The 20,190-nt window shown below is 41.9% G+C and overlaps 2 protein-coding genes across 4 annotated transcripts in view; one reads left to right on the top strand and one right to left on the bottom strand.

The window, feature by feature from the left end:
* The first annotated feature begins 1,444 nt into the window (after positions 1–1,444).
* Positions 1,445–20,141, top strand: LOC106081278 (tetratricopeptide repeat protein 30 homolog). The gene is made up of 9 exons (XM_013243140.2): positions 1,445–1,570; positions 1,641–1,819; positions 1,873–2,231; positions 3,914–4,081; positions 10,133–10,404; positions 10,468–10,664; positions 10,760–10,970; positions 11,023–11,404; positions 18,981–20,141. The coding sequence occupies exons 1-9, from the start codon at positions 1,511–1,513 to the stop codon at positions 19,112–19,114; spliced, it is 1,962 nt and encodes a 653-aa protein (XP_013098594.1). The 5' UTR covers positions 1,445–1,510; the 3' UTR covers positions 19,115–20,141.
* Positions 19,131–20,190, bottom strand: part of LOC106081263 (putative cysteine proteinase CG12163) — a 124,244-nt gene continuing 123,184 nt past the window's right edge. For all 3 annotated transcript variants that reach the window (XM_013243109.2, XM_013243119.2, XM_013243127.2), the window contains one exon: positions 19,131–20,153. In XM_013243109.2, coding sequence (XP_013098563.1) covers positions 19,882–20,153 — 272 coding nt within the window. In that variant the 3' untranslated portion in view covers positions 19,131–19,881. The remainder of the gene's footprint in view (positions 20,154–20,190) is intronic.

The raw sequence follows: 20,190 nt of genomic DNA, 5'->3' as shown, positions 1-20,190 counted from the left end.
GTTGAGCACGAATCTGGGCCAAGTCTCTAGATAGCCGCTGCACCCCTAAATACCCCCGAACCGGACATATTTTCTAACTATGGCATTGCGGGGCTCAAATTAAAAATGTTTGACAGTAGAGCACAAATCTGAAATTAACATTCGGGACTTATGTCTAGGGGCCGTCCCACTCCCATAACTACACCCGAATTGGACGTATTTTCTGATGTTGGCAGTTTGGGCATCGAATAAAAGGTATTTGACGGACATTTTTGCCGACTATAGCTATAGGGGGCTAAAATGAAAGGTGTTTGAGGGCAGAAAACGAATTTGGTATTCCAAATGTGGGACCAAGTGTTTGGCGAAAACCTCCTCTCATAAGCTCCTCCTAAGCCAATGGCAATATGAAGTTCAAATAAAAGGTATTTGAGAGACTAGTATTTAAAATTATACCACGTATCTGATATCTGTTTTAGAGCCAAATGTTTTGGGAACACTTCATCCAAAAAAGTCCCCTAAACCAGTTATACACATATACCGACAATGGCAATATGGGGCTCAGATGAAAGTTATTTAGCAGTAGAGTGCGAATGTGATATCCATTTTTGGGGCAAAGGGCCTGGCTATCCTAATCCACCACCGAAGCAAAGTCGGACATATTTATGAACCATGTCAACATGTGAATTAAATGTGAAGAAGTAGAGAACGATTTTTATATACCCTTTCGAAGCGAAATGACGTTCCACTCACAAAATACCCATGGGAATATCGGGCTCAAATATAGGATTTTAAAAACGGAATACATTTAACATCTAAACTAAAATCACCCAAAACCCTCTGAGCGATCTCATAAACCATCAAAGATTATATATGATATGATTTATATAAAAATATTTAGAATATTTATTCAAAGGAAGATTTGATTCGCATACTGTGAAAGAAGGCGCACCGGAGCGGGCCCGGCTCAGCTAGTTTCATTATAAAAAGAAAGTTATGCCGTTAACAATGAAAAAGAACAACAGCCAAAAGGCCACCACGACCACGCTAACAGGACCAAATTTTCCATAACCAAATAACAAAGTGGCTGCTCTATGTTCTCGAATTATACCTTTGAGGTCTTGAATCGACGATGGGCTTTTGGCGTAAACCGTATCTTTCACGTGTCCCAAAAGGAAGAAGACGCAAGATGTCACAAGATCTCGATGGCCAATTGTGAGCACCTTTTTCTTGGAAAACCCTTTATATGCATATTTCATCTAAGTTTTAATTTTCAATGTATCCAACTCCTAATGTGTCAACTATAGGACATATAGGCAACAGCCAAGTAATGGCTGGCGTTGTTATGGTTACCAACAACAAACCAACTGCCCTTTATTTATGCACACGAATAAATGTTGCTGTCAAGGATACCAGTTTTCATTTAGCCAAAATAAAATCAACAAGAAAATCTAAAGGATATCGAAACTCAAAAGTTGTACACAAACATTAATCCCCTGGGTGTCGCATCTGGCATTCGTTGGAAGATAGGAAAATGCTGCATCAAGGAATAATCCTGCGAGAAGGACATATAACACGAACTATTTATAATTTGGTAATAAATGACAATCCTTTCACTGGCTTTAACAATAATTGGGAAAAATGTCTTCTTTCCATTTTGTCAGATTAAAGACAAGCGCTATGAAGATGTCATTGAGTGTATTATCAACTTAGGGGAAGCGGCTAACACCCGGGCCGGTTTGTCCACTTTGGGTTATTGCTACTATCATGCCCAGAAATACGAGGAAGCCGCCACCTGTTATGAACAACTTTGTACTTTAGTTCCAAAAATAGCCAAATACAAGTGAGTAAGAAGAGAAAACACATTTTGCACACTTCAAAGGCATTTTCTTTTAGATTTTATTATGCGCAATCTTTGTACCAAGCCGGCATATTTGTCGATGCCCTTAAGGTCTTGAAACAAATCGGTGATAATGTTGAGCTCAAAGAGCAATGCCTGCAACTGCAGAGTGCTATTTTGTATTCGAGCGAAGATTTTGCTGGAGCCCAAAGTGTGCTCAATCAACGAACCGGTGGCACTGCGGAAACTTTAAACGATGAAGGTTGCCTGCTGTATCAGGCCGACCAGTTCGACAATGCAGTACAACGTTTCAACACCGCATTACAAGTGGGTGGTTTCAACCCTCTGATTGCATACAATTTGGCATTGTCCCATTTTCGTAAAAAGGAAAAGACACAGGCCATTGATTATACAGGTGAGTAATTGTGGTTTTTTTACTTCAGTCACAAATTGAGAGAATTCCGATTAAGCCAATTTCGTCCGTCTATCTGTCCATGTATTCTTGTAATCAAACTACATGTCTTATTTGTTTTGCCGAATGTCATAAAATTTTGAAGTATGAAGACTATATTTTAAGTAAGAATGCTATGCATGTATGTATGTAATATCAGCAGACTAATTTTTCTGGGTGTAGGGTGGGGGTATACTAATCTAGTCATTCCGTTTGTAACATCTCAAAATATTGGTCTAGGACCCCATAATGTCTGTCGAAGGCGTAAAGGTAAAGGTAAATATTGATATAGGTCGTTGGGGATTGCAAATGGGCCATATCGGTTCAGATTTGGATTAAGCTCCCATATAAACCGATCTCCCGATTTGACTTCTTGAGTCCTTAAAAGCCACAATTTTTGTTCGATTTGGCTGAAATTTTGCATGCGGTGCTTCGTTATGACTTCCTATAACTGCCAAGTACGGTTTAAATCCGTCTATAACCTGATATAGCTCCCATATAAACCGATCTCCTGATTTGACTTCTTAAGCCCCTGGAAGCCGCAAGTTTTGTCCGATTTGCCTGAAATTTTGCGCATAGTATTCTGTTATAACTTCCAACAACTGTGCCAGTGAGTTCTGGGCAGAGCCCTTTTCATTTCTGTGAAGTTCGGTTCTGATCCGACTATATTTCGATATGGCTGCCCTTAGACCGACCACCCGATCTCCCGATTGAGGCCATAAAAGATCCAGTTATTAGTCGAATTAGCTGAAATTTGGCACAGTGTGTTCTGGCAGACCCCTCCTGTCAAATGTGGTACAGATTGGACCATATTTAGATATAGCTGCCATATACACCGATCTCCCGATATTGTGTAATGAGCCTATAAATGGAGAATTTTTCATCCTATTTCAATGAAATTTTGGCACAGCGAGTTCCGGTACCCCTGTAAACCTTTTTGTTGATTATCGTCCATCTAATCTATATCTAAATCTAAACCGATTTTTATAAAATTTTGCAGATATGTTTAAATCAGATCGGTTGAATGTTGTAACTACTACGACCATTTACGTGCAAATCGGGCTATATATATATGGGAGCTATATCTAAATCTGAACCGATTTTTACCAAAATCAATATCATTCGTCCTTGAGTGAACAAATACGACCTGCACTTTGATTACAAGAATACATGGACTCACGGACGGACAGACGGATATGGCTAAATCGAATCAGAAAATGATTCTGAGTCGATCGGTATACTTATCAATGGGTCTAGCTCTTCTCCTTCTTAGCGTTGCAAACAAATGCACAAACTTATAATATCCTGTACCACAGTGGTGGTGTAGGGTATATATATAATGCCATCGATATATATATATATATATCTTTCATCCCATATACACTTTAAAGGCTGTACTTGCCGGACTTTTGAACCATTCTTCACATAATTTGTGTTAATGTCTAAACAATGTCATGTCATCAAAATCGGACCAGATTTGGTTTCCTTCTAATCTTTCAATCTATATGGACTGTAGTAGCGACAGTTTTCATCTGATCTTTACAAAATTTAGCATGAGATGTTTTATTTTAGATGTTTGTTATATTCCATTTCTCAGTGAATAAATTTGTTAAATTAAAATCTTTGCTGTTTTGCTTTTATTACAGCTGAGATTGTCGAACGCGGTATAAGGAATCATCCGGAATTGGGTATTGGAGCTCAAATAGATACTGATGGGAGTGCTCGAAGTGTGGGAAATCCCATTACTATGGCCCTTTCTGGTATAACACAGGCACTTAATTTGAAAGCAGCTATTGAGTATAACGATGGAAATGGTAAGTATGGGCATAAGGAATGAATAAATAAAATGCGTGAACTAATAAAATGTGGCCAACACATATTAATGAGGTCTAATACTTGGTTTCTAACCAACTGTTTCATGTACTTACCCGATTAATTATATAAATCGAAACCAATTTGCTTTTAAATTTTGTGAAACTTGGATATAAATGGCGTCATGTACACCCATAGAAAAAAGTCGGATGTTCGATGATATTACAGCAATATTTCTGCTGTTTTAGCAATAGCAGGCTGACTGCTGAAAACATTCATAGAAATTAGCTCTGCTGAAGGTAGCAAACACTACTTGTTGACCGTAGTTAATTCGTTTGCTGCTATTACAGAATAAGTTCGGCCTTTATAGCTAAATATTTGTTTTTTCAGAACAGCAGGCTAATTGCTGAAAGTTCTGTTGTGCCTGCTGTTTAAGTTGTAATAGGGTCGTTAAAAGGAGAGTTTACTAAAATAATTTAAAAAATAAAAAAAAAATTAAAGAACAGGTTTTAATTTTTTGAAATAAAATGAAAAAAACACATGATCGGAAACAACAAACATAAATAATAGCATAACATTTCTCAGAGCAGATGTGATCTGCGGTATGAAACAACATTCCAACAAGAACCAACTGCAAAAGATAGAGGTAGAACGTTGTTGTTGCATTGTACACAAGTTATGTGAGCTGTTGTTGTTGTGCTTACTATTAGCAATCTTCTTATCTATAAAAACCAATTTGTGTTTGTTTGGAGATGGGTGGTGCGATTTAAGCGAAATTTTGTGTGCTCTCATATAGTACCCTAAAAATAAAAATTTGGTATCCAAATTTCGGATGGGGTACTTAGGGAGCTGCCCCACCCTAAAACCTGCAAAACATATATTTACACCAATCACGACAATATGGGACTCAAATGAAAGGTATTTAGGATAAGAAAACGTATATGATATCCAATTGTCGGACCAAGTGCTAGGGGGACCACACCAAGCCCCAAAACACCCCTAAATCGGACATATTTACCGATCATGGCAATCATGGTATTTGCGAGTAAAATACGAATCTGATATCTAAATGTGGGACCACGTTTCTGGGGGTTCTCCCCTTCCCCAAAACACCTCCCAAACTGGACTTTTTTACTGTCCAGTGGAATATGGGGCTTAAATAAAAGGTATTTGAATGTAGAATTAGAATCTGATATCCAAATATGCGACCAAGTGTTTGAGGGGCCACCACCCCCCAAAAACATCCCCCAAAGGGGACAAATTTACGACCATAGCAATATGGGGCTCAAATGAAAGGTCTTTGGGAGTAAAGCACGAATATCAATATTGGGGAAAAGTGTCTATGGGGCCACCTCACCCCCACAACACCACCAAAATATTTGTATTTGCTGACTATTACAATATGAGGCTAAAATAAGAGGGTTTTTAGAGTGGAACACGAATCCGATATATATTTTCAAGAACAACTCACTGAGCGGCCGCCCATCCCCCAAAACACCCCCCAAGCCGGTCATGTTTGCCGACTATGGGACCATTAGGGACCAACTGTCTAGGGGACGTCCCACCACCATAACAATCCCCAAATAGGACGTATTTGCTCACCAAGACAATTTGGGTCTTAAAGAGAATGGAACTAAATATTTATAATTTTTAGGGCCAATACCCCAAGCAGGACATATTTACTGACTTTTGTCATAAGGAGTTTAAGTGAGATTAGAAAACGAATTTGATATCCAATTTGAGGGTTCAAATAATTGATATATAGATATATGAGAATAAAGTACATTGCTGATATATTTTCCGGGGTTAGTGTTTGGGGGACCACCCCAATCCCAAAAACACCCCTAAATTGGGCATATTTACCGGCCATGTAAATGTGGAGCTTAAATGAAAGGTATTGGGGGTAGAGCAAAAATTGATACCCACTTTCGGGATCACTTTTCAAAATGGATACCCACTTTTCCCAAAACACCCCATAAACAGCAACTTTTTAGTAACCATCGCAATATGGGGCTCAAATAAAGGCATTTGGGAGTAGAATACGAATTTGATATGCAAATATAGTACTATGTATTGAGGGCATCACCCCTTTCCCAAAACACCCCCCAAAGGGAAAAAAAATTTTCGACCATGCCAATATGTGACTCAAATGAAAGATATTTGAGATTAGAAAACGAATTTGATCACTTATTTTGGGGCCATGTGTTTGAAGGACGCCTCATCCTGTAAACTCCCCTTAAACCAATGGCAATATGGGGATTAAATAAATGGTATTTGAGAGAAGAGTACGATGCTGATACTTTTTCAGGGTTAAGTATCTGGGGGACCACCTCTCTCCCGAAAACACCACTAAATCAGACATCATGAGAATATCGTGCTGAAATAAAGTATTTTAAGAATGGAGTACACCATACATCCAAACATAAATTCGTGGACCAATAAAGATCATATGGGATTCTGGTAAAGGCACTTATATTGTTAAACTGTTAGTCAAGCGATATACTATTGTATTTTCGTAGCATGGTATTTCACAAAAAGCTCTTTAATTGTCGAAAATAAATATACCATGGAAACTTTTGTTCCATATAAAGTAAAAGAAGGCGCAGCGGAGCAGGCCCGGGTCAGCTAGTGGGTAATAAACAAGGGAAAAATAATGTGGCTAATTGCCACATTATTTTTCCATACATACAAAGTTAGTTCAAAAACAGTAAGGGAGGCCAAAAGTCGGGCGGTGCCGACTTTATAATACCCTACACCTATCCTGTAGGTACAAAGAAGGAGCTATATCTAATTCCGAACCAATGTGAATGGACCTCGGCGGATGTTTTCAAATGAGTTATTAAGCAATCCGTATAAATTTTCGAGCAAATATGTTTAAACTGTAATAAATACGGTTGACAAATGACAACAACGGCATGCCTATGTCAAGGGAAGGTCGGTGGAGGCTGCCCTGCACGAAGAATCCTTCGACATCGAAGGGGTTTTTAACAATGTGCGGACGGACACACTGATCCAATCGTTACACCAGCACGGGGTGAACCGAGTTCTGAGAGAATGGATAAATCAATCAAATCAGTTGATCAATTGTTGGTCCCATGACATTAAAAATAATTGAGAAAGTTGCACAAGGCTTGCCATAGGGTGGCGCTTTATCAACACTCCTATGGGTGGCCACCATAAAAAACCTATTACGGATGCTGACTAACGAGGGATTTGAACTAGAGCTGGGAAAATATTGATGGCACTATCGATATTTTAGTTTTTGGCGGAATATCGATTGGTATTTTTCTTATCGGCAAAGTTACACTTTTGTCAAATTGAACAAAAATTAGTGATGCGATCTTGAATGTATCCAAACCACACATTTTTTCAATCGTCTTTCTTGTTGAGTACTTAAAGTATCGTTCGAATCGGCGCATAACCTGATATAGCTTCCTTATTTTCATACTTCGTAAGCCTATGGAAGGCGCAATTTTCATTCGATTATGCTAAAATTTCGTTCAATGATTTCTCTCATGCTTTCCTACTGGCTTTATTGAATTTGGTTTTAATCTGTTCATGCATTGATATTGCTTCTATATAAATCGAAATCCTTATTTTTACTTTTCATATTGGTTTTAAATAAAGGTGATAGGAAATAAACAATAGTATCGATATTTATTATTAGAAATATCGAATGTTGGAAATATCGATAGTTTGCCAACTCTAATATGAACCCATATGCTACGCAGACGATGTTATAATGTTTTGAACATCAGGGCCTGAATCAGCTATGTAGAAAGGGGTTTGCAGATGGTATATGAATGGGCTTGACCTAAAGGTCTCAATGTTTACCCAGAGAAGAGAGAAATCCGACTGTTCATGAAGAAGACGAAGGTGTGCCAATTCGACGCACCGCGTTTCCTTAATAGAAAGATTTCCATGTCTGACAACGTCAGAAACTTAATTGGAAGTATCACATTCAGGAGCGTACCGAGAAGGCTCACAGATGTTGGGCACTGTGTAGACGGGCCGTAGGCTCGAAATAGGTCCTACATCAGAGGATAGTCCACTTGCTCTACAGGAGCGTGATAAGACCTTACATACACCTCAGTAGTTTGGTGGATTGCGATGGAGAAAAATGTAAGGATAATACAACAGGTTCAGATAACATGTTGTCTTGGCATAGGCGGAGCAATGAGGACCACTTCCAGCAGGTCACTGGAGACTTTTCTAGATATCCGTCCCATAGACATACAGATTAAGTGTGAGGCTGCAACTGCAGCTATGAGACTTAAGGCTAGATGATGGGAGCAGGTCATATAGCGTTAAAACCAAGGCGACGATAGGACACTTGCAAGAGATGGAGGAGGTTTCCGAAAGGATATCTGAGCCGAGAATTGAGGTAGAGTGCGAGGCACTGCTGAGAGAATGCATAGAGAATAGGAGCAGGTAATACCATCGCGTTAAAATCGAGGCGACAATAGGAAACCTGGAAAGAGAGACGACACTTGTGGTCGAATGCGAGGCATTGCTACCAGCGGCACTGTCTTGGACTGACGGTACCCTTGTATTGTCATCTAGAAGTTCATGGTACACGGATGGATCAAAGCTAGAGGGCAGAGTGGGCCTGGAGGTCTACATTGAGAACCCAGGGACTGAGATCTGTTTTCGACTTACTGACTATAATAAGGTCCTGCAGGCAGAGATCTGGGCGATCACGTAATGCGTGAGGTGGTGTGGTGTTCATGCGAGGACGTCAACTGTGAACATCTTTACGGACAGCAAACTGGCTATCAGGGCAATAAAAACCAGGACAGTAAGATCACGAAAAGTCTTGGAGTATTAGAATTTAAGGCTTCTCTGCACAGGTTGGGTGATGGGTCGTAGATAAGTAAGGAGGATTGAAAGGCAGTGAAGGCCAGGGGACTGCCGACAATAAACTTGGTAAACCCGAAGTCTTTCAGGTCGACGCAGTCCGAGTTAAGATCGTGGGCGACAAACGGTGGAATTTCGAAACGATCGGTAGGTTGACGAAAATCCTATGGGGAGATCCGGATTGATAGAAGACGAGGCTATTACTGAAAGAAGTAAGAAGGAGGCCACTGTAGCGCAGAGGTTAACATGTCCGCCTATGACGCTGACCGCCTGGGTTCGAATCTTGGCGAGACCATCAGAAAAATTTTTCAGCGGTGCTTTTCCTCTCCTAATGCTGGCAACATTTGTGAGGTACTATTCCATGTAAAACTTCTCTCCAAAGAGGTGTCGCACTGCGGCACGCCGTTCGGACTCGGCTATAAAAAGGAGGCACCTGATCATTGAGCTTAAACTTGAATCGGGCTGCACTCATTGATATGTGAGAAGTTTGCCCCTGTTCCTTAGTGGAATGTTCATGGACAAAATTTGCATTTGCAAGAAGGAGGTCAGTAGTGCGTATTAATGCGTAGTGGAAATGTCCATATTGAAAGTCATTAAAAACAACTACTCCTTTAAAGCCAAAATGTTGGTATTTGAAGCTACAAACTTTTCATTTTACTCTAGTTGGATAATTATTGGTTTGTTATCGTAGTATATGTGGTTTGTTGGTCCGCCGTAATATGCATTCACTATTTTGGCAGATTTTGTAGTTCAAACGGCAGATTTTTTTAATCAAAATTGCGGAGTTTGCTGAAACAACAGCCATATGTCCGCTAACGTAGCAACCATGACTGCTTTCTCATTTTCAGCTCAAAAATAATGCTGTTTGCAGACATGTTTGTTATTTTGGAAAACCATTTTCGACGAGTGCATAAATTGAATGAAAATTTTGCTCGTCTCGATCTGGCAGACGAGTTGAGAAGTACTTGCAGTCTAAATATAGGGTTTCGTTATTAGATATCAAGTCTCATGATCAACCAGAGTAGTTCTGGTTTAACATACTTCCGGAATAAGCAATTAATACTATTGTATCTATATAGGTATTCGATAGACCACGTGCTAGCAAATCCCATCGAATTTTTATCAAAGTAAAAATTTTATCGAAAAACCGTTTCCATTTAATCTGAATTTTATTTTTCTTTGGTTTTATTGTATAGTCGACTCAGCAAGAGATGCTCTACTAGATCTGCCACCAAGAGCTGAAAGTGAATTAGATCCAGTGACATTGCATAACATGGCCTTAACGGACCCTCAAGGTCCAGTGGCTGGCTTGAGGAAATTGGCGTTTCTTCTTGATTTGGGTCCACCGGCATGTCCTCGAGAAACATTTTCCAATATTTTGCTCATTTGTTGCAAACATGAAATGTATGAGACAGCAGCTGATATTCTGGCCGAGCATACGGATTTGACCTACAAGTATCTCTCGCAGGTAAGTTTTCAAATATTCGGCAAAGAAAGCTTCAGATTTAAAGACTACAACTGTTTGCCTTAGTATCTCTATGAGTTGCTGGATGCCTTGATAACAGCCCAGGCCTCTGCGGAATCGGCTGAAAAGAAGTTGGGTACCTTGGCCTCAAGTCTGGCTGGGAAATTAAGAAGTTTGGCCGCTAAAGTACAGGAAGTGAGATCGACCACGGATCAGAATGCTTTAAGGACGGCCTTAAAAGATTACGAAAATGCATTAGAGTTGTAAGTATTTGGATTCAACAGTCAAGCCCGCTTGGAATGTTAATGCGATTGGCTGTAAAAATAGTTCTCTTCCTTTAATTTCTATCATCTTTAAGGTACCTACCAGTTGTTATGGCTCGGGCTTGGATTTCGTGGCGTGATGATGATTTTGTAGGAGCAGAAAGAGAATTTCGCTCCAGTGCTGAGTTTTGCTCGGAAAATCCTGTTTGGCGCTTGAATGCAGGACATGTTCTCTTCATGCAGGGTGACAAATACAAAGAGGCTGCAGCCTTCTACGAGCCCATAGTCAGGCAACATGGGGATGATGTACGTCATCATTATCAATGAGATTTTCCTTACTTATGGCTATCGTTTCCAGATAATGACAGTCTCTGCTGCTGTTTTGGCGAATTTGTGTGTTTCCTACATCATGACTTTCCAAAATGAGGAAGCCGAAGAATTGATGCGCAAAGTCGAAAAGGCCGAAGAACTCAAGGGCAACATGGGCAAACAATACCACCATTTGTGTATTGTCAACTTAGTGGTGGGCACTCTGTATTGTGCCAAGTCCAATTACGAATTCGGTTTGTCGCGTATTGCCCACGCATTGGAGAATGGTTCGGGGGCCCGGCTCTACGCCGATACATGGCTGCATGTCAAGCGCTGCATTTTAGGCCTTTTAACTGGTATGGCAAAGCAGAACATCATCTTGGCCTATCCATCTGTACACGAAGTAATGAGTTTCCTCAAATCGTGTGAAAGTAAGTAAATAATGAAAAGTGAACTGGTTAGTCCTTAAAATGAGCATGTAAGATACGTTAAAAAAATAATAATTTCATTTAGGACCAATGTATGCTATTGTTGCAGCCACACGTTGCAAGCATACATACTGATTCTTCTTTTCTTCTCTCTCTCTCTCTGAAATAATTCTGACCCGGTAATGGCCCTCAGATCCCACTTTAAAAATGTGGCCGCTTCAATTTGAGCGGTCCACAGAGCCTCTGCAGTCAGATTTGATTGTTTCGCCGGATGATTGGTATCATGGGGTCAGTGCTGCATTCAGGGCAGATATTAGGGATAGTATCGTCCAACCTTGAGCGATACGAGTTTAGTCTGTTACACCATCCGGATCTCAGTTAGGCCAGAGTTGTTCTGGTCCTCCCTGGTGGATATTTCCTGCCATCAGCACTTGCTGGTGGGCGCCCACCACGGAATGATAAAGTCGTGCGGATTGATAGGACAGCACTAGTAACTGCTTCTTGGTGAATATTCATCCCGCAAGACCACCTTGTGTGAGGCAGTTGTAAGCGAAACAATGAAGTGTTTGTGGATGGTGTTCTTTAGCATTCAGATATTCTTCTTTTTGTTCCTGGGAGGGGGACCAGCGTGGTAAGTCGGAAGTTCGGGTGGTTCTCTTGGTAGCAGCCCAGGAGAAACTGTTCAGATAAAAGTTCACAGTGGTCCTTAACCTTAGGATCATTGTTTCCTCGTATAGATGGTCGGTGCTCGCCATATGGTGACATCCTGTCATAGTCCTTTGTGCCGTGTTTTGACAGATTTATACTTTTCGTAGTCCTTTGTGCCGTGTTTTGACTGATTTATACTTTTCGAGTGTGTTTCGGACACCGCCGCGATCCACATTGGGACCGCGTATTTTATCCCCGGTTGCCCGATCGCCTTATGGACTATGAACTGGGCTTCCTTGCCCATTCCTCGGGTGCTGCCAGCCAAAGTTTTGAGGACTCTGTTCTTGTTCCTTGCCCTTTCGCAGATCATAGTTGCGTGTGCCGAAACTGAGAAACGGTTGTCGAGGATTACTCCCAGGATCCTTGGATGCCTCATGGTTGGGACCGTTTGCCCGTCAACCTGTATTTCAAACTGATTGGTGTTCCAGATGGTGAATAGTGGAACTGATGATTTGGTGGGAAGGTTTTTGGGTTAAAGTTCCTGAAAAATTCTGTCAAGTCGCGGAGGTAAATACTCATTTGTTCGCAGAGTCCATTTGTGTTATTGCCCCTCGCCTGGGCGAAAACGCCAGAGTGGTGGAGCGAGTTTAGAAAGGTAGAGGTTAAACTGAATTTAGGAGAGGACACCCCCTTGTGATGTCCCTGTTTAACTCTACGGCGTTTCGACTTCGTATTTTTAAACTCCACATATGATTGTCGGCCGCACATATAGTTCACAATTCAACTCTTCGTCAAATTCGGGAGATCAGAATCAATGATGTGGTTGTCATATACCTTTGAGAGGTCGAGAGCTACGAGGACAGTTCATTCATGAGGTCGTTTCGCATTAAAACCGCGGCTGATATGTCTGGTGATAGCGGTGCAGAGACGAGCTCAGGTAAAAGCAGAGCTTCAAGTGTGTTTGGGACCGCGAATAAGAGAGAGGTTGGCCTGTAAGACTCTTGTTGGTCCGCAGGTTTACCCGGCTTTAGAACTGCAAAAACTTGAACAAACTTACATATGTCTGAAATCAGCAGGGTTGATCGACCACTGATCAGAAAGCTTTGAGGACGGCGTTAAAAGATAACAAGAATGCTCTAGAGTTGAAATACCTTCAGGTATTTCATTTTCACTTCACCCAATTGCTTGAGCCTCAGCATCGATATACCATCATGGCCCATAACGTTTCATGGCTTAGAACTTCTTTGATCTCGGCTTCAGTTATAGTTCAGTTCAGAACGGGAGTTTCCATGTCTTCCCAAAAGGTGATCCTTCTCGCCATGTCTCTAGGTGGGTGCACTAAATTGTTTACCAAAATGATGTGCACACCGTTTTGAATCTGGTATATGTTGTCTATTGAAGGCAATTGCGACTTGGCATGTTGTTGAGTGATCTCGCTGTCGACCACAATCTGTTGACAGTAGATTCTGTGTTTCTCGACTTGCACCAACCATATATTCCGTTTCTGATCTCTGACCAAACTGTCAATCTCTTCGTTATGTTATATGCTGCCAGGGTTGGTCAGGCGAAGCTCGTCGCGTTTCTCGGCCAATCTTCCTGCTTAGGCCGGGAAATTTTGATGGTTGGTATTTGACCAGCTGGAATATAACAGGCAGCTGCTGTCGTGATGATTGAGTATTGAACCCTTGCTGTGATGTGAACATCCGAAGGGGCGGTTTTCGCCAGAATGCATTTTCATTATAGTCTCAAACACCTGACAAGTTTGCCTTCTTCCCGATAACGTACGATATGTTCGGCACTTGGAGATTATGAAATCATTCCGTGGACGAAGCTCTATTATAATAGGAACGTGGTTTTAGACGAGGATGACAATCGTTTGTTGTCAGATCTATCAAATTTGCGCTGACTATTGTAATGTCAGGTGAAAAAGAGCAATTGGACACAACCCTGATTTGGGCGTCGTCGTTTATGGTGCAGAACGGGAAGTTGTCTATATGTTCCGCCAGATCCATGCCTCTCTAATCCTCCTCTCTAAAAGCCTGAATGCAGAAGCCCATGGTGAGAGTTAAAGTCTCCCATGGCCATGTGGTCCTAGCCCAAGAGCAATGTTCCAACATAAGGGCGATTGTCTGATTGGTAGGAGGACACTGGCAGAATGTATAGTTAAATAGTTCCATCTCGGACGGCGATCGCTTGCTATTCGAGATGTTCTCTCGGTGGATTATGAACTCTATGCTCCCCCCTACGCTTTCTCTATCGGTCTCTTCGTATGACGTTGTAGCTCACACATCTGTGAAGTCCAAAATTGCTGTTTAACTTTATCTCTTGCATCGCATCAATTAAAGCCTTGCTACATGACACTATCTGCTCTTTGCTAGCTCTGTGTTGGTTGTAACGCCTATCGGGCGAATTCTTCCTCATTCAGTCTTTTATGAACTATTGTTATATACCCATCTATTGCGTTCCAATTCTCCTCCGATTCTAGCACAACGGTTACTATATTGTCTGCCATTAGTAGTCTATTTAAGAAGAACTCCAACATGTTGCGACCTATGCCGAATCTTGAACATGTAAATACCACATGTTCTGTGTCCTCCTCCATTGTAGAGCAACTTTGGCACCGTGGAGAGGTGTCATGTCCGAAGCGATACATTTAACGATTACCTGTAAAAAATTGGGTCAGGTTGAAGTTTAGCTCCCCTTGGCTCCGCGTTAACCACTTATTTATGTTTGCAATAATTTATAAGACCAACGGCCATTTGGAGAATTATCCCCTCGGCTCTGCCAGTTTTGCACCGTTGTCACTCCCTCAGACCTTCGAATGGCCTTTCTGGGTGTGCTTTCGTCTCCGAGTACTGTTGTGTATACTGGAATGTTCCCTAACAAGCATATCAAAGGGGATCATCCCTGCTACGACATGTGCTACATAGCTTGAGATGTTTCTGTAGCCACTGCACATTCGGAGACAGTTTCGTCGAGCTATGAATGTCATGTGGGATCTTGAAGACGTCTTTAGTTGCTGTTCCTAGGGATCCATACATTAGACAAAAATGTACGACACTTGCGAGTAAGGCTCTTCGGCGTTGCCTCGGTCAGCCAATGTATGGCATCATTCTGGAAAGTACACTGGCCACATTCGATATCTCTTTGACGGCGAAATCCACGTGCTAATTGAATTTCAAGCGGCCGTCTTTCAGGACTCAATGGTATTTCGAACTTTCGGCCAATTTTATCGCCAACTTGCCCACTTTAATAGTCAGGTTCTCCTTTTTTCTCTTCCCACTAATGAGTTTTCCGTTTTATATTCCGCCAGATGTGGGTTCATTGTTGTTAACCAGTCTTGAACTACTTTGATTGCCTCGTTCCAGTACAACTCTACTTCATCGAAGTGACTTGCTTGGTCCAATATGGCAATGTCATGTGCAAATCCAACGATAGTAGCTTCTTGTGGTAATTTAAGTCTAAATATTACCGTCGTACATGATGTCCCACAGAAGCGGACCAAGTTCCGAATCTTGTGGCACTTCGGAGATTACATTAATGAAACGACGCCCCTATCTGCGCGACACATAGTACTCGGTTCGAAAACTAGCAGAATTGAAGGCGTTTTTGATGTCGAGAAGTATGAATGCGCAGTACTTTCTTCTTTTGCCCTTTGCCATAACGGCGTTTCTGACTCGGGACATACATCGTGCACGTCGGCATCAATCCTTGCTCTGTAGGAGTAGAGGAGACTGCATCTGCCGGAAAGTTATTGAGCCAGAACTACTCTGGTTTGCCGGGGGAGGTCAATTTCTTCAGGTGCAATGGGAGGCGGTCGTTCTGCAAGGACTACATTCACCCGGTAGCCATTTACCACATCTGCTACCATGTCTGCATGAATGTTGTCTAGACCTGTTTGATGTGCCGCTTGATCTAGAGGTTCTCTCTTGTTGCGCTGAACCTCACGCTCTAGATCATGTAGATCTACCTTAAGGCTTCTGGGGGGTGGATATCTATCCACAAGATGATGATTTGGATGGTCTCTGCGATAACAGCCCAAAAGGTATTGCTTAGACAGCATGTAGTTATGTCTTCGCACTGGTAGGATCTCTGTCTCCTGATGGAGGTGGTCCACACGAGAACTGGGGAGACAGCCCATCGCAGTTCGGAGGGCGGCATTCTGACATATCTGAATATTATTCCACTGCGTGTCACAAAGCTGACGAGACCACACTAGCGCTGCATAGCTTTCCACGGACAGGCCAATTGCTTTGTATGTGGTCAACAAGGTTTCTTTGTCTGCACCACAAGTGCTGCCAGAAAGTGACATGAGGACCTTGTATCTTTTTTTGACTTTATCACAAATTGCTGTGGCATGTGGGGAAAATGTATAAGAGCTGTCATACAGGGTGGCTGATGAAAGCCGCTACCAAAAAAAAATGTAATAACTTTTTTTCTATTTAATAATAATAATTTAATAATTAATTTAATTAATTAATTAATTAATTTAATTAATAATAATTTAATAATTAATTTAATAATTTAATTTAACATGAATAAAAGAAAAATGTATTCCATACACCGAAAAAAAAATGTAGCAATATTCATCATTGTAGCAATATTCATCAGCCACCCTGTATGTGACGCTAAGTATTCTGGGACACTGATGGTCGGAATCATTTTTCCATTGACCATCACAGTCATCTCAGTATTTACCTCACGCGTATTTGTAGTGAACAATGTGGCTGAAGATTTGGTGGCAGATATCTTCGTACAATCGTCCGCATATGATACGATCTCTATGCCGTCTGGAGGGGGTGGAAAGGAGAATAGGTAGAGGTTAAATAGTGCAGGAGATATCACCCCGCCTTGGAGAACTTCCTGTTTCACTCTACGGTACTTCGACTTCTTATCTCTAAATTCCACAAATGACTGGCGACCTCAAAGATAATTCGCTACCCAGCGTTTCAGGCCTGGCTGGAGGGACGTGTTGGCGATGTCCTCAAATAGTATGGCATGGCTGACCGTGTCGAATGACTTTGATAGGTCCAACAAAGCAGTTGTAGTGCTATGCAGACTTCGAAATCCATGTTGATGCTCAGCGAATGGAAATTCTCCTACGAGGCTCAGGAGGAGTAATGCCTCAATCGTCTTTGTTATTGCTATTATGGGAGAGTGGTCTGACCCCAAAGAGAGGACGGCTTGCCAGGATATGTCACTCACGAAATCAGGGGATGGAATGGAAATGTCTGGCGAGCAGCTGCACCTCCTCGTAATCGTAGTGGGGGCATCCTAATTCACCGTGCAAAACGTAGAGCCTTCAATCTGCTCTGCCAAAGTCATGCCACGCTGGTCGTTACCATCAAAGATCAAAGTCCCCTAGAACCAGACGATTATGGCCAGATAGTAACGCATTTATGTCGGGGTTGTAAGCTTGGCCATTAATTGGGACCAACCGGCGGTATGTACACGTTGTATAGCTCTATCACGGCAGTACCGGACCGGACTACTATCCCCATACACTCCATGTAAGGGCCACTAGCGCCAGGCGCAGGCGAGATGGGTACATATTGCACGGAATGGTGTATCACGAAAGTCAATCCCCCACCTCCATTCCTTGAGCGATTCGTACGTAGCACATTGTATCCATGACAAGTGTTGGTCAGCTTTGTCTCCTGGATCGCTGAGACCAATATAACTTTCCGACTCATGAAATCCACAATCTCATCGATCTTGCCACGGAGTCTGTTGCAGTTTAGCTGCAAAAACGATACACTTCCCAGCACTGGCCTGGCAATATTTGGGCCGGTATGCTGCCGTTGCGTATATTGCTGCATGGGAGAGGTCGGGGGGGTCACATAGTCCGACGACGAGGACGTAGAACGCGACGACGACGCTTGTGACCCACTGCTGGCTATGTTCGTACAGCACCTTGCAACAAAATGTACCAACTCCATGCACCGGTAACCGACACCGTCCGGTGATGGAGGCTATTCTGGCAAACCGAACAGAACCAGGGTCCGGGGTTCTTTTCAATCACTGCACGGACTAGAAGCATGCGGAGAAGACACTCCGGGATGTGCCTCTCCCATTACGAAAAAAGACGAACACGTACATTGGGGCGGCAGCCCTTGTCGATGGCGGCGGTAGCCCTTGCCGATGGAGACGGCAGCCCTTGCCGATGAATGCGGCAGCTCTTGCCGATGAAGGCGGCAGCCCTTGCCGATGAAGGCGGCAGTCCTTGCCGGCTGCCATGGGATTGAGCTCTGCTGGTGATCGTCATGGGTGTAAGACTAATGAGGATCGGTTCGCGCCAGGGAAAGTCTATGCAATTTCTACTTCTTTGGTCGTGGTGAAATGGCTACATTCTATGTGGTGCACTTAACCGATGATTAGTGTATTTGCACGCTGCATTGTGCGCAGAACCATGGTGCGGGGTTGATCTCTATTCCGAATTGGACTTGGAGCAGGATAGCTGGAAATTCTTGATACTTGCGTGAGGAGAGGGGTAGCGATTCCTAACCAGCGTCTGGGAAGGCTGGATAGTTCCGGTATCGAGTGAAGAGTTTCACCGGCTCTTGCTTAAATACCGAGTGCCTATGATTAGAAGAGTTATTGGGGTCTTTAAATAACCGATGGCTATCACGTTCCCATTCCACGTTCATCTACAGGAGATTGACTAGCATCGCTACCTCTACCTGCAAATATGTGGCTACAACAACAACAAATCAAGGGCGAACATTATTAGGTCTTAGATTAATACCCTTGGTGGAGTGCATAAAATGGTAGATCAGGGACATTTCATACAATGATTCCCGTATTGCCCGAAAAAAGAAGCATCGCGTATTTCTCTCAGCCGATACTAACAAGTAAAAAAAAGTTTAAGAACCTAAATTGTTGTTACACCCTACCCATTCAAATTAATTTTATTTTCTTGCTTCCATTACAGTCAATGGCATTTTTACACCGGCCAATATTTATAGCGCATCCGATGAGGTGCCTGCAGAACCGCTGACAATTGGCTTAGAGGCCCGCAAGTTGCGTCTGCTACTATTGAAACTAAGCGAGTACGAGAATGATTGAGACAAATGCTGCAAGCTTTCGTTTAAATATTTAAATGGTTTATTTATTTAATATGAATTTTACATTACACTACACTTTCAATTAACAAAAAAGTAACAATATTGTACGACAAGGAGAGTATAGTTATATATAATTTGATAATAAAACATAAAATGAGTTTAGTGGTGATTGGTATCGGCAAATGGATGTTTATGTTAAAGTGTAGATATAATTTGCCCAATTGGAAGTGTGACAAGAAAAAATCAATGGACATTTATAGATTTATTAGTAATGTTGTTGTTTTTTTTTTTTTTGTTTTGCTATTGGTTTGGTGTTTTCCCTGGTGACTGCTGATAGATGGCAGCCAAAGAGTAATGCACGAACAAAGAACAAATGGATTGAGGGACAACTAAAAGAGGATTATGCGCGATTTAATGTTTCACAATTAATGACCATTTGTATGATAATGCGCTATCGTTTATTTCGGTATGGATTTAAATCTCTTAAAAAAAAAACTGGCAATAAATGTCATTTCCATACCTCCTCAGGTCAGTGAATTGGTTAAACGGGGGAGTGTGAAGGGGTTTCTAGTATGTTGTATATACGAATGGATGAATAATGCACCATGTTTGCGATTATTTTAATTGTTTTTCGTTTGGATCAAATCTTCACAGACAAGTATTTGTATGTTTGTGTGTGTATGTATGTGTTTGAGTGTATAATAAATTTTATAGAAAATTGTTTGGCTGCTTCTGGACCCAGATGATGATGTTGTTGTTGTTGTTGTATTAATCATCTGCCAACACTGCACTGCTGGCCATTTCACTGACACCGCATGAATTATCGCCGCGATACACACGATAATAGCCCTGCTCACCCCATTTGCTGCCCCAGGAGTTCTTGATAATCCAATAGGGCAAAGTTTTATTGAACATGGGATAGTCAGAGACACCATAGCCCACAATCAGTACACCATGATCGAGATTTTTGTGGGAGCACAACATATGCCAGGGATGTGACACACCGCCACGATAGAATTGCATTGCATTAGCATTGATACCTAAAACGAAAACGATAAGAGTTACAATAAAAGTATC

Source organism: Stomoxys calcitrans, chromosome 2 (assembly GCF_963082655.1).
Source record: "Stomoxys calcitrans chromosome 2, idStoCalc2.1, whole genome shotgun sequence".
Classification (NCBI taxonomy): domain Eukaryota; kingdom Metazoa; phylum Arthropoda; class Insecta; order Diptera; family Muscidae; genus Stomoxys; species Stomoxys calcitrans.
The sequence above is the reverse complement of the archived record's forward strand: the minus strand, read 5'-3'. Positions and strand labels throughout refer to the sequence as shown.

Excerpts from the sequence above, each read along its gene's own strand:
- LOC106081278 (XM_013243140.2), top strand. The coding sequence starts at position 1,511 with ATGCTGCATCAAGGAATAATCCTGCGAGAAGGACATATAACACGAACT. Across the intron at positions 1,571-1,640 it reads CACGAACTATTTATAATTTG|ATTAAAGACAAGCGCTATGA; the intron begins GTAATAAATGAC and ends CCATTTTGTCAG. Across the intron at positions 4,082-10,132 it reads TGAGTATAACGATGGAAATG|TCGACTCAGCAAGAGATGCT; the intron begins GTAAGTATGGGC and ends TTTATTGTATAG.